Source organism: Vigna unguiculata, chromosome 7 (genome assembly GCF_037176805.1).
Source record: "Vigna unguiculata cultivar grain cowpea cultivar isolate G323 ecotype 2 chromosome 7, ASM3717680v1, whole genome shotgun sequence".
In the NCBI taxonomy this organism is placed as follows: domain Eukaryota; kingdom Viridiplantae; phylum Streptophyta; class Magnoliopsida; order Fabales; family Fabaceae; genus Vigna; species Vigna unguiculata.
In genome coordinates this window covers 4,556,640-4,570,432 of record NC_140798.1, presented here as the reverse complement: position 1 = coordinate 4,570,432, position 13,793 = coordinate 4,556,640, and the positions used below count along the sequence as shown (strand labels likewise).

General features: G+C 33.5%; 3 protein-coding genes across 5 annotated transcripts; 1 reads left to right on the top strand and 2 right to left on the bottom strand.

Moving 5' to 3' along the window:
• The first annotated feature begins 100 nt into the window (after nucleotides 1-100).
• On the top strand, nucleotides 101-1,890 carry LOC146884546 (uncharacterized). The gene is made up of 3 exons (XM_085675367.1): nucleotides 101-842; nucleotides 979-1,110; nucleotides 1,207-1,890. Exons 2-3 carry the CDS (start codon nucleotides 1,003-1,005, stop codon nucleotides 1,717-1,719), a joined length of 621 nt encoding a protein of 206 aa, XP_085531493.1. The 5' UTR covers nucleotides 101-842; nucleotides 979-1,002; the 3' UTR covers nucleotides 1,720-1,890.
• A 3,337-nt stretch (nucleotides 1,891-5,227) lies between these two features.
• URED (urease accessory protein D) lies at nucleotides 5,228-13,665 on the bottom strand. Of its 3 annotated transcripts, none has more exons than XM_085675880.1 (9): nucleotides 13,534-13,665; nucleotides 8,453-8,615; nucleotides 7,676-7,741; nucleotides 7,502-7,576; nucleotides 7,024-7,068; nucleotides 6,453-6,686; nucleotides 5,897-5,979; nucleotides 5,642-5,813; nucleotides 5,228-5,468 (listed from the first exon to the last, which is right to left on the bottom strand). In XM_085675880.1, exons 2-9 carry the CDS (start codon nucleotides 8,576-8,578, stop codon nucleotides 5,343-5,345), a joined length of 927 nt encoding a protein of 308 aa, XP_085532006.1. In that variant the 5' UTR covers nucleotides 8,579-8,615; nucleotides 13,534-13,665; the 3' UTR covers nucleotides 5,228-5,342. The 3 variants fall into 3 exon arrangements, with proteins under 3 accessions (XP_085532006.1, XP_027934590.2, XP_027934588.2); XM_028078789.2 differs by lacking the exon at nucleotides 13,534-13,665 and adding an exon at nucleotides 8,778-8,916; XM_028078787.2 differs by lacking the exon at nucleotides 13,534-13,665 and adding an exon at nucleotides 8,717-8,873.
• LOC114190033 (pentatricopeptide repeat-containing protein At3g61360-like) lies at nucleotides 9,991-13,665 on the bottom strand. Its single transcript, XM_028078783.2, has 2 exons — nucleotides 13,534-13,665; nucleotides 9,991-12,580 (listed from the first exon to the last, which is right to left on the bottom strand). The coding sequence occupies exon 2, from the start codon at nucleotides 12,563-12,565 to the stop codon at nucleotides 10,979-10,981; it is 1,587 nt and encodes a 528-aa protein (XP_027934584.2). The 5' UTR covers nucleotides 12,566-12,580; nucleotides 13,534-13,665; the 3' UTR covers nucleotides 9,991-10,978.
• Nucleotides 13,666-13,793: the final 128 nt, after the last annotated feature.

Genomic DNA, 13,793 nt, shown 5'->3' with positions numbered 1-13,793 from the left:
CTTGATTTTGTTCTTTGATTTTATTTTAATTTTTGAAGAAGGCTTTAATATTTTTTTCGTTTATTTTCATAGTATTTGTTGTGAACGGTCCTCATCTTCATAATTCGTGTTTTATTGAATTTTTTTCTGTGTTTTGTTTTTTTTTTTCTGTGTCACGTTGTATTAGAGTGTGTTATATTGTATCAGATGACTAATTAACGTTAATTTTTCAAATTGGGAGAATTTTTATAATTAGGGCTTGAGTTCTTCATGTTGTTTTAGTTTTTGTCATCAACGAGCTTAAGCATGTTATTTCTATTTTTCTCATTTAGAACAAATTGGAAATGAAAACAGAGAAGTAATAGTTTGGTTAAAATACTTGCTCTAAGATTTTTTTTTTACTTTCAATTAGTTCCATATTTTTTAAAATGTGTGTAACAATTAGGTTTAACGGGGTTAAGAATAGGAAAACGATTGTTTGACAAAGTAAATGTTACAAAGTTTTTGACAAACTAACGTGGCATATATTAAATGATTTTTTTGAGTTAAAAAATGGGAAACTGCACGTGTGAGAGAGAAATTGAAGAAAAGGGACGTGGTTCAAAAAATGGGATTGTCTCTCACATAACTGCTCTCGTGCTGGAGTTCATTTTTGGCGCGCTCTTAAAGCTTTTCTTGTCCACGGTGAGAGAATCATTCTTCTGCAAATTTCCATTGATTAAACTTTCCGCTGCATTTACCCAAACCCATTATCGTTGCACATCGAATTGCACCTACAAGAAAGCAGTTCGTCCCGATGGTGGTAGATGAAATCACAGCGGAACGTTCCCGACGGTGGTTGACAGAAAGCATTGAAGATGCAGGTTAGGATTTTCGATTATAAATCAATTTGGGGTTTAGGGTTTTGATTGGAAATCATGGCTTCTTGGAGTCGAATGTATTTTTGGGGTTTAGGGTTTTCATCGGAAATTGACGTGCTCCTTGTGATATCTGTGACAGCTTCGTGCCTTCAACTGATAACTTATGTCCCAAAAGGGTCGATGTTTGTCAACCAAATTCCCACGTGTTTTGCATTGGATGAATGTGAAAGTGGGCGATTTTGTCATCAGTCGAAGTTTCAATAAGAATTTGGTAATTTTCAATTAAGTTATTTTTGTTTTTGTAATTATTACATGGTTTATTTATTACATGCACTGATTTTTGGCTTGATTTTGGAAATGTATGCAGGTTGTTTTTGATGTAGTTGCCTCACCAAAAGAGTTTGGTTATGTAATTGTTAGAGAAGCTTTTGAAGCCTTTGGTCGTGGTTTTGCTGAGAAGGCAGACGTGACAGACAACGATGGGTTAGAACTTGCGGTAGATCAACAAGAACAACTCATTGATGAACTAGAAGCTCAATTGAAGGAATTGAAAAGGCATATTGTTGATAGGACAGGTGAATTTAATGAGGGATCTGGAGGGCGTTCCCATCAAAGTCATGAGTATTTTGATGACATAATTGGCGATGGTGTTGCGGATGTCAACGGTTGTTGCAATGGTCAACACAGTTATTCCGTTTTTGGTAAAGATATGGACCATGATGATGAAGTTCAAAAAGCAACAGAGTTTGATAATGAAGACACAATATGTGAAGAAAGCAATATGTATGATCGAATGAAGCATCAACCACGATTATGTTTGAAGAGTGCAAGAATTCGAACTCCATTTGCCACATATCAGAGACGAAAGTTTCGTAAATAGATGTGTGTACTTGTTTTTTTCAAATTTGTGGAGAAAATAGTTGATGTATTTATGTTATTATGACATTGCAAGACCTTGTTATGGGACATCAGTTAGAGCTTTTGCTACAATATTATGTTGAAGTACTTACTATGTATAAGATAGATACTTTGTGTTGACCAAATTAGTGTCATTTATCAGGTTTGATGTGTCACAAATATGTACATCTGTATTGGTCCAAAAACAATAACTGCATTTGCCATTTAAGTTGTCAATGTCTACCACTGTAATCTCCAACTAAAATTTGAATTTTTTTTTTCCAAAATGTGTAAAGGACATACCCAGGCACATAAATTATGCACTAATATTTGGATAAGAAAGTTAGGCATGTATCCCTGGTTAAATTTTGTTCCAATTCAAATGGGCACCTGTCTGAGGACAATTTGTGCAAAACCCTTTACAGCGTTTGCCATTTAAGTACTTTGTCATTGCCATTTAAAGTTGCAGCCTTAGTCTTCGCAATATAATTTTTGAACTTTATGTGCTTCCCATATGTTTGTTACACAAAAAAAAGTTGTACTATTTTTTTTATAAAAAAGTTTAGTGAAAAGAAAATGCAAATGAAGTTGCCACATGTCCGTGAAAACTTGTGCAAAAATCTTTAAAGTGTTCGCCATATAGGTAGTTAGTCATTGCCATTTAAAGTTGCAGCCTTAGTTAAACCAAATTATTTTTGAACTTCATGTGCTTCCCATATTTTGCTTACACAAAATTAGTTGTAATTATTTTTTAATAATATAGATTGGTGAAAAGAAAATGCAAATAAAGTTCTCACCTGTCGGTAAAAACCTGTTGTGCAAAACATTTAAGGGCGTTTGCATTTAAGTAGTTCCTGATTGCCATTTAAAGCTGCATACTTTATGAAACCAAATTATTTTGGAACTTTATGTGCTTTCCATTTATATAGGTCACACCAAAAAAGTTTTATTGATTTTTTATTAATAGAGTTTAGTGAAAAGAAAATGCAAATGAAGTTGTCAACTGTCCGTCAAAACTTGTTGTGCAAAAATCTTTAAAGTGTTCGCCATATAGGTAGTTAGTCATTGCCATTTAAAGTTGCAGCCTTAGTCAAACCAAATTATTTTTTAAATTTATGTGCTTTCCATATCTTTCCTACACAAAATAAGTTCTACTGATTTTTTAATAATAAAGATTGGTGAAAAGAAAATGCCAATGAAGTTGCAACCTGTCCGTGAGAACCTTTTGTGCAAAACATTGTACAACGTTTGTCATTCAAGTAGTTTCGAATTGCCATTTAAACCTGCATCCTTTATGAAACTAAATAATTTTTTAAATTTATCTGCTTCCCATATCTTTCCTACACCAAGAAAGTTGTACTGATTTTTTAATAAAAAAGTTTAGTGAAAAGAAAATGCAAATGAAGTTCCCACCTGTCCGTCAAAACTTGTTGTGCAAAACATTTCACCGCGTTTGCCATATATGAAATCTGTGATTGACATTTAAACTTGCATCCTTGTTTTCATTGTTAGGCATTCAAACATCCTTCAATTTTTTTGAGGAACTTATTTCTGAACATTATGAGCATGCCACAACGTCATAAGACAAAACAAAATCCAGTGATTTATTTGCAGCCCACAACATGCATACCCAATAACGCACTGAAATAATGAAAACATGTTGTTCAATATGACTAACTGATTTTGCCATATAAGTACTTAGTGTTTGCCACTTAATTAAAAGTTGAAATCCTAAACATTTATACATTAAACAAACATGGTACTACGTCAAAATATTCAGACATGAAAACAAACATAAGTTATCAATTGTCATCATTTGATGATGTTGCATTTGATGTTTGCCCAAGATCAGTTGAAGGTACTTCATATAATGGAGGTTTTAGTTGAAGGCACGAAGTTGTCACAAATATCATAAGGAGCACGTCAATTTCCGATGAAAACCCTAAACCCTAAAAATACATTCGACTCCAAGAAGCCATGATTTCCAATCAAAACCCTAAACCCCAAATTGATTTATAATCGAAAATCTTAACCTGCAACTTCAATGCTTTCCGTCAACCACCGTCGGGAACGTTCCGCTGTGTTTTCGTCTACCACCGTCGGGACGAACTGCTTTCTTGTAGGTGGAATTCGATGTGCAACAATAATGGGTTTGGGTAAATGCAGCAGAAAGTTTAATCAATGGAAATTTGCAGAAGAATGGTTCTCTCACCGTGGACAAGAAAAGCTTTAAGAGCGGGCCAAAAATGAACTACAGCGCGAGAGCAGTTCTGTGAGAGACAATCCCATTTTTTGAACCACGTCCCTTTTCTTCAATTTCTCTCTCACACGTGCAGTTTCCCATTTTTTAACTCAAAAAAATCATTTAATATATGCCACGTCAGTTTGTCAAAAACTTTGTAACATTTACTTTGTCAAACAATCGTTTTCCTTAAGAATATGTCACGTATCAATTTCTCATTTTTTTGAATTTTTTATTTTCTTTTATTTTTTTAAAAATTATTTATGCAACATATCACGTCAGTATTGTGTCACATATCAAGTTAGTATGGTTACACGTGTCAAGTCATTCTCTGAATCTCAATTTAGTCCATATATTTGTTATTTTGATTGCATTTTGGTCCATAATTTTTAAAAAAATTTCCAATTTCATTATCTTCAATTTGAGATCAAATTTAACTTTTATATAAATGTTATAATGATATTTTTATTAAATATTTTAACAATATTAAGTTTATTTAAATTTATATTTTACATTAAACTTTATTTATATTTTGTTTTACAATTTTTAATATATTTATTTTAACTTATTACAAAATTGTTTTAAATAATTTATATAAAAATGTTAAAGTTGGTTTAAAAATAATAATTTTATAAATTTAAATATAAAATTTTAAAATAATTTTGTAACAAGTTATAAACTAAATATTTTAAAATTTTAAAATAAATAAATAGAGTTTGATGTAAAATTTAAACTTAAATAAATTTAATATTGTTAAAAATATATCATAAAAATATCACTTATAATAAAAATCTGATATTTATATAAAAGTTAAATTTGATGTTAAATTTAGTCTTAATTTGGGAAAAATGAAATTAAAAACTAAAAAACAAATATTGAAATAAAATCAAAATAACAAATAAAAAAAATGTTATAAAATTTAATTATAATTACTTGAGAAAAGATTGGTTCATTGAATAACAACTGTTTGATGATACATCGCGATTTAGTCTTTAAATTAAACTGTATTGCTATTAGATTAGATTTTTTTTCATGACATGATTAATATGCCATATCGTCGGGGAGTAAAAGAAGTTTGATCCTGATATAAAAGATCGATAACTGAAAATACAGATTCTTGAATGAAAGGAATGTTATATAAGTTCATTATTACTCATTTGGATTCTGAAATGATTTTTCAGAATTTAAATTCTGGTTTATTCTGTGTTCTTCCTCCACTTTGTCTTCAAAATACCATAATAACCACTGATTTTAAAACTTTAAAATGATATATTTTTAATGCTGATCAGAGAACAAGACTAAAAAATCTCAGTTTGAACTCCATTATTACATGTAGCTCTGAAATTAAAACTAAAATGAATGTTTCATATAACACTTGTCTTGTATGGTGGAACACCTATCATTGCCTCCATTGGAGCCAGCTGAAGTCGTAGAAACTTATAGACTGATTCAGTTGTCTCAGCAGCCACTCGAACAACAAGACCAGTTTTCTGCACAAAAATCACTCATGAAATTTGTCCAATAATAAAAGTGTTTCAAACTTGACTCCTCTATGTTGAGACAAGAGAAGCCAATCCTACAGCTTGATGAATCACAAAGTTAACATTTTACAATTTTAGATAAACAATCAGTGTTGGTTGAATCTGAAATAATTTAAACAAACCTTAGGACCAAAGGCACTGCAGGAAGCTATGAAGCTTGGTCTCGTAAGGAAATGATCAGCTTTTTCTCTTTGGTGATGGTGACTCAAAGATGTAGAAGGATGCAGTAATTGCTTAGACATAATCTCTTTCACGCTATCTTGCACAAGATTCTGAATATACTGCATTTTTGGCCTAAAAAATCACATAGTACATGAATAATGAATTCATAATACAGTAAGTATGAATCCAAAAGTAAGACAAAATAAACCACTCACCCCAAGAGTAAAATCATTGCAATTACTTGGTAATTGTGCATGTGCTCTTGTATGAGTCCATTTTTTTCTTTCTCTAATAACGTCTGTTCGTAACAAGAAGCATTGTCATTTCAGAAAACTCACAGAAATTTCTACACAAGAAATACCACCCTCGAGTGAGACTTTGAGAGAACACTGGTTGAATCCATTTCTACAATAAACTGCTTGGACAAATCTAGAACAGCCAATACTGGTAGTGAGGCCATGGCAGATTTTAACTTCTCAAATGTCACTTGAACACAACATTCCATGTAAAAACATTTTTCTTATTAAGGTAGTCAATGGTTGTCCTCAAGGTGAAAATACAGAAGAAAATGTTCAAGAACGAATTATTATTTGAAAGTAATAACTATAACAAGGGAAAGAAACCCCTTTTGCAACTGAGTTATCATCAGATATTTTCAAATTCATCTATATGTAACCACACAACACAACCCTCTTTAATAGTATACGCATTTAATTGTCTAACAAACTATATATATTACAAGCATAACAAGAACAGCATTAAAACAATTACCGTATCCAGAAATAATGGTTGGCCATCTTCTAAGAAAATGTTATTGGTGCTTTTATATAGATCAAAATCCCATTTCTCGCCACTTTCATGGCGCCCACTTGTAATCCAATCAACCATGACCAAATTTGAGTCTGAAGACACATTGAAGACTTGTTTCTGATAGTATCTTGCGGTGGAAAAGCATGTCACTGGATCTGGAATGATGGTTAAAAGTGCATTGCTTCCAACTCTAGCCTACTACACAATGAATTCAAAAGTTGTCAGTTGGCCCATGAAACCAATAAACTCACCAATAGTCAAATCTTAACCATGAAAATTCAAGTTCGTCAAGGCATTTTTGTTGAAAAGTAAATGTGTTATGCCATAAAAATGTCCATTTATTAGACTCCTATTACAAGTATAACACTCTTGTCATGGCCATAAATCTTGCAATTGACATCAGGAATTGTGTAGCGAAAAACAACCAATCCTAATCATTTGTCCTCATCATGTAATATGACTCCTCTAACTCAATAATGATGAGCTTAAAGGCAAAAAAGCAAAAAAAAAAAAAAAAATACTCTGCTTTTACCTCTAATATTTGCTGAGAACACTTAGATCCCACGGATTTGTAGACCTAAATAAGGAGAACAAAATTATCAATAACAATAATATAAACATAAGCCAAGTCAAAAGACAGGAATTCACTCTAACAAAAGCCATAAATTTAAGAGATAATATATCATTATTGTTATAATTATAGAAATAAAGAGCTAATCTTATATAATCAGGAACATTTTTTATTAATTTCCATACCATATCTTTGTATTAGAGGATATCAAATCTGCACTATTTATTGTAGTGATCCCTTTTTCTCAATATAAACAAAGACTCGTGCTGTCCCAGAAACACACGGTTTTAGCACAATGTTTCTCTCTTTTGTAGAGTTTAACAATGATAGGACGTAAGCACCCTGGCCAAAAGTCAGCTCAAATAGAGGGACAACCAAACTTGGGGGATGAAAATAATGAAAAAAAAAATCTACAAGGGAAAACAATAAATTAGTCAACCTTGGTGGAACCTTGGGTTGTCAACACCATGGTACAAGAATCTCCCACACAAAACTTGCATGAAATGTGATCACCCTACACCTCACAAGGTAAGCACAAATCCATCAGCATATGCAAATAAAAGCATAATACCAAGACAGTGAAAGGGGGCTATGAAAAATATACAAAACTTACAGATACAATTCCTCCCCCATAATTGAGAGCATAAACCCATACAGCATCAGTTTTGGAAGAACCCACCTAAGCAATCAGTGAAAGAAACAAATTTAGCATTCCAAGCTAAGATTTTTAAAGGGGAAAACGTATTTTTTTAGTTTATACTTTCAAACTTTCAATTAAACGAGGTCAAATTCTCTATACTTTCATGTTAAATTTAGTTCCCAAACATTAAAAGAATGTAGATTTAATTTTTTAACTTACAAAACATTAATGTTTTTTAAACTTAAGGAGTATAAACCATATAAACTTGATAAAAACATAAAGATCGTTTCATAACACAAACATGTAAATTTCTGCAGCTTAATTAAAAGATGACTGAGAGTGTAAGAAGAATTTAATTTAGATTTAGTATTGATGTGTACAAGTATTACAATGTCAAACTAATCAAAACTTATTTTATAAAGTAACTAGCCCAAAAAAAAATATTTCAACAATGTTCAATTATACAACAATATAAAAGAGACTAATTATAATGTTCCTGCAAAAAAAAAAAAACTTACACAGACAAATAATAATCGGATATCATCCTTGAATCAAAAAACTATAAATAAGAAGTCAACCATCATATTCTGTCAAAGATATTTCCATAATGAACCAACTAAAATTGAAATTAATTTTAAAAAAAAACTAATATAAAATTCAAGCCCAACATAATCAGATGACAGTTTATAGTATATTTGAATATAAATGAACCTTTTTTGAACCAAAGATTGGTGAAATCAAAGATAAAACCTTTTTGGGTATGAAGAATTTGAGGGGATATCTTGAGAAACAAGTTGTGGCCGATGATCTGCCTCCCACTTTTTCAACCACCACTGAACCCATTGCCCCTTCTCCGCTTCCTTCATCATTTCTCATCGTTCTGCATCACCTTCAACAGATGCCAGTACCTTGGCTGGATTCAAATTGAAAAAAAAAAAAATGTATTTAATATTCTCCTTCACGTGATTGAATTGAGATTTTAAAAACAGAGAAACAATAAGAGACGTGCTTTACATTTGTATTTTATCAAGTTCAAGGTTACGAAGAAAAAGAAAGAAAAGTTAGAGATTGAAACTTGATTTGGTTGAAGGAGTGGAACAGAGTCGCAGTGCAGGCGGAGGTTATATATTCGCACGCAATTTTGAAATTTTTAGGGTGGAGTAACCCATGATTTCACCCTTAAACTATTAGTAAGAATAAAAACTGCCTAAATAATTTTAAATTGTTAAAAAATGTATTAAGTAGTTCTTAAATATTGCAATATTATTTACATTTTATTAAAATACATCAATTTAATAATTAAACTGTTAATCATTAAACATTTTCAAAATTACTTAAATAGTGATGTTATGAGAATTGTCATTTACAGTTAGTCTAAATATTAAACTTGTTTAATATTTGTTAATTAGTGGGGTTTAACTACCCCAAAACTTCTATTTTAAATCTATCGAATTAATCTTTTAAATTATTAATAAAGATTAAATTCACAATTTTTTTTTTTAACTTTTCTTCTATCTAATCGTTAAATTATTTTATTATCTTGTCACGTTATTAAAAGCTTAAATTCGTGAGATAATCGGACAACATTTATTTATTTTTTAATTTAGAATTCGATTAAATTAAAAATTGGAATAAATAAGAAATCTAATTTTATTTTATGTTATAATTTAAAGATTAAAACATATTTAATCTTTAATTAAAGACATGTTTAGTTCTTAATGGATTAAGTCTAAAGGGAGTTAAATTTTTAAGTTCGAGAAAGTAACAAAATAACACGTTAAAGAAAATACTATATCTCTCAATTTTTTTAACCCTCACTTACCCTGGTCACCTTAAAAAAATGTTGTTATTTACTTATTCAACTTCAATACACAAGAACCATCTTGGTTCTCCATATCAAGCATAAGTAAGTTTTCATGGGACATATAAAACACCAAAACAGATTTGCATATTCAACAAAAGGTACAAAACTTAAAATGCAGAGGAAAAAACAAACAAAGATAATAAGTGATCACTTCATGATCTTAGAATCAGAAAAAAAAAAAAAAAAAAAAAAACCTCACTCATCATCAACCCAAGACAAAACTGTTAGTAATGAGTGTATTTATTTTGGTTTCCTAGTAAAGGTAAAGTTGAAAAGAAGAACTGAAAGCACTTAAATGTCACACTGCCAATAACAAACAATAACAAATGCACATGCCCACCTGTCTCAACCAAACCATATTCAATTCCAAAGATGAATTCACTCATTAAAGAAGAAAAAAAGTGACCATAGCAATACAGGTGAAAGAAAAAAAAGAAGATAAACTTTCTACATAAATTATTAAAGTATAAGCATACAAAATTTCTTAAAAGTTCAAGGTAACGATACTAGAAAAAACTTATAACTTTAAACAAATTTTGTCTCACAAAGAGACTCATTTTTTTCTTCTTAATTATTTTCATTGGAAGGTACCAATTAGAAGTAATGCATAATGCACCTCTCTATGGTCCACACCTTCAAACCACCGCAAGTCATGCCTTGATCAAACACTTTACCTCCAAACACCAGCTCCTTACAATCTACATAAACCCTTCACACTTTAACTCTATGCTCTCTCACAGTTTTGTTCTTCCATGGCAGCACCAAAGATCCACTTGTTTTCCTCTTTGTTATTGTGCAGCACTTTTCTGTGCTTCGTCCACTGCACATTGTCCCTGCTGAACCCGGAGGATGAGGCTGGCATTCTGGTTCAAGCTGATGATGTTAGGATGGTCCAAAGCAACAGAGATTCTAAGAAGATGTGTGACTTTTCAGTTGGAAAATGGGTTTATGATGACTCTTACCCTCTCATTGGTTCAAAAACTAGATAGATGTCCAAAAGCATTGCTTCTTCCCTCACATACTCAACAGGTCCAAAGACCTTAATTTGTACATAACCTTCCCAAAATAAGTAAAATCATACAAAAGCAGTTGTTTAACATCAAAGTTATACAGATTAGCCCATTCCACCAAAAGCATTGCTTCTTTCCACACATACTCATCGTGTCCAAAGGCCCTAATTTGTGCATAACCTTCCCAAAATAAGTAAAATCATACAGAAGCACCTGTTCAACTTCTAAATTATACACATTAGCCAATTCCACATCTAGCAACAGGTTTCTAACACACATTGTCCTTGAAGCAGCACTAATATCACTAGATTGACATTTCACACCGCCAGCAGGAATCTTCATTTTGCGAAAAAACCATCACTACCGTCTTTTCACCTCTTTTTAGCACAACAAAATTGTCACTTACAACTCCAAAGAAGCCAATTCCTCCTGAAGGTAAAGGGCCCTAGCAGTATCCCCCTTCTTGATGTAGCCATCAATCAACTCCTCATAGACACAAGCATCCAGAGCCACCACCCGCTCTCTCATCACCCTCAAATATCTCTCCGCCTCTTCAACCTTTCCACACCGACACAAACACCGAACAACCGTCACGAAAACTGACAACCCAGGATTCACACGTTTGTACTCCATTTCATAATACAACTTCAAAACCTCTTGAACCTCCTCCTTTCTAGTATAACCCTGCATCAAAAGAGAATAAGTAACATCATCCGGTGAAAACCCTTTATCCATCAACACACTTAACATTCCATTCGCTTTCTCCACTTCACCCTTTTCACATAGCCTCTCCACCACCTTATTAAACACCACACAACCAGGCACAAACCCAACCCTCACCATCTCATCAAAAACCCTCACACATTCCTCCGAATCCGCCGCAACAACATGCTCATACGTCTCACCGTATGGCCTTAGCTCCTTCCCCTCCATTTCACGCACCAAACTAATAGCCTCCCCAACTCTCCTATCTCTGCAAAACGCTCCAACAAACGACGTGTAAACAAATGCGTTAGGCTCAAACCCTCTTCTCACCATCTCCCCATACAATCCCCATGCGGAATCCAAATCCCCAAACGCAACCTTCGCATGCAGAACCAAAGACCACACAATGTTCTCGTGAAGCAAATTCTTCTGCAACATCCTCTTCAACAAAACCACGACATCACTCTCCGATTCCGCCACGCGTCCCCTCTCCAAAATCCTCAACATCAAACTACAATTCACGATCATAGAAGGAGAACGGAAAGTACTCCTCCGCATAATCCGATCCAGCGTGTCAACAATCTTCTGCAATTCACCTTCCTTGCACAACACATCAACCATGATTCGCAAACTCGTCAAATTAGGGTAAATCCTTCTCCGAATCATGAACTCGTAAACCTCCCAAACGAGAAAACATTTTTCAGATCTCTGCACTGCGTGAAGCAAGGCGTTAAAACTGACGACGGTGACGGAGACTCCATGCTCCTCCACGTAGCGACAAACGTGGAAGGCGACGTCCGTTAGCCTGGCCTTTGCATAGGCTTGGATAAGAAGGTTCACAGCGAGGTCGCGAGAGGTTGAAACGAGAACGTCAAGAAGAGAATCGACGAGTGCAGGAACCGCATGTGAGTGAGTGTTTGTTTTGGTGAGAGAACGAAGAAGAGCGCGCGCGTGGACGAGTAAGTTGGCTCTTAACAAGAGGTTGATGGTGATGGCGTAGGAGCGAGTGGTGGGCTGGAAGGTGGAGTTGGGCCGAGTTGCGGCCCAGTGGAAGAAGCCCAATGCGGCTTTTGCGTCGGAGGGGGAATTGAATTGCATAAGGAGGTGTTGAACCAACGAGTCGTTTAAATCGAGAGAACGGAACTGGTGAGTTATGGAGTCCCAGTTGCGTCTTGCTCTGAAGGAATTGCAAAGTGCCGCGACGACGTCATCGTCGAGCTTTGAGAACGACGCCGTATGAGTCTGTAGACGACTGAATCTGGAGAAGAAGAGCTTGGAAGCCATACGACTAACACCTGTCTGTGAAAAAAATATAGTCTGAATCAGTCTTTGACCAATTGGTTTGAACCTTTTCGGATGTGGAAACAAACCAGAATAATTATCCACAATTACCACAACACAAATGTGAAATCATGTATTGAAGAAAAAATTACTGAACATTTGGGATGAGAAATACAAAAGGATGGAGAATAATAACAAGTGCACAAGACCCTTGTTGTTACATGTCTCATTGTTTAGGATTTATAGTTCAAAACTTTATCCAAACAATTTCTCAATGATCTCATAGAGGGATGAGTATGATCCAAAGCAGCTTGATACAGCACCTACAATAATAATTGTAACACAAAGTGCTAAATGTAGAAATAAGATGGAAAAGTTGAGTCACATTAGAGGTAATCATAAATATCTCACGGTCTTGCATTACTACAGAATGTTACAATTCAAATGTTACAATTCAGTTGAGTCACAAAGTGCTAAATGTAGAAATAAGATGGTTATCAACACAGAATGTTACAATTCAAATTGCATTTTTAAATTCTGCATTTTCCAATTAGGTTTCACTGAATCACCATCCTATATTTGAATAACTTGGAGTATTTCAGTTAAATATGATGAAGCAATAAAAGCTCCCACTTTGATTTAGTTCATGGAAAAGTTCTGCCATTATCTCTATTGTTTAAAAACAGAATTAAACACAAAAGAGGTAGAAGGAATGAGAAAAACTGATTTCTTGATATATTAATTTTCCATTCAGATTTACTGTACTCTGTGATCTTATAGCAGAACTTTAAACAGAAAAATTACGAAACTCTTAACTGAACAGAACGGGCGACAAATTATGGCTAAATAAAAAGTTTTGTTTGTGTTCTAGCCCTTTGGCTGAGAAAAGCCATTCTTATTAAATAAAGAAAACGTGATTATATTTCTGATTTTCATTTAGCATTACTATTATGAAAAGGTAACCATCATACTCTGAAAGCTTGAGATTCTGCCACTCCTTATGCTTAGAAAACAATAAATTAGTCAACCTTGGTGGAACCTTGGGTTGTTAACACCATGGTACAAGAATCTCCCACACAAAACTTGCATGAAATGTGATCACCCTACACCTCACAAGGTAAGCACAAATCCATCAGCATATGCAAATAAAAGCAAACACCAAGACAGTGAAAGGGGGTTATGAAAAAAATACAAAACTTACAGATACAATTCCTCCCCCATAATTGAGAGC

Coding starts and splice junctions, on each gene's coding strand:
- LOC146884546 (XM_085675367.1), top strand. CDS start 1,003: ATGTCCCAAAAGGGTCGATGTTTGTCAACCAAATTCCCACGTGTTTTG. Junction 1,111..1,206: donor GAAGTTTCAATAAGAATTTG/GTAATTTTCAAT, acceptor AAATGTATGCAG/GTTGTTTTTGATGTAGTTGC.
- URED (XM_085675880.1), bottom strand. CDS start 8,578: ATGAGAAATGATGAAGGAAGCGGAGAAGGGGCAATGGGTTCAGTGGTG. Junction 7,069..7,501: donor CAACCCAAGGTTCCACCAAG/GTTGACTAATTT, acceptor CTCCTTATTTAG/GTCTACAAATCCGTGGGATC. Junction 5,814..5,896: donor GCAATGATTTTACTCTTGGG/GTGAGTGGTTTA, acceptor GTGATTTTTTAG/GCCAAAAATGCAGTATATTC.
- LOC114190033 (XM_028078783.2), bottom strand. CDS start 12,565: ATGGCTTCCAAGCTCTTCTTCTCCAGATTCAGTCGTCTACAGACTCAT.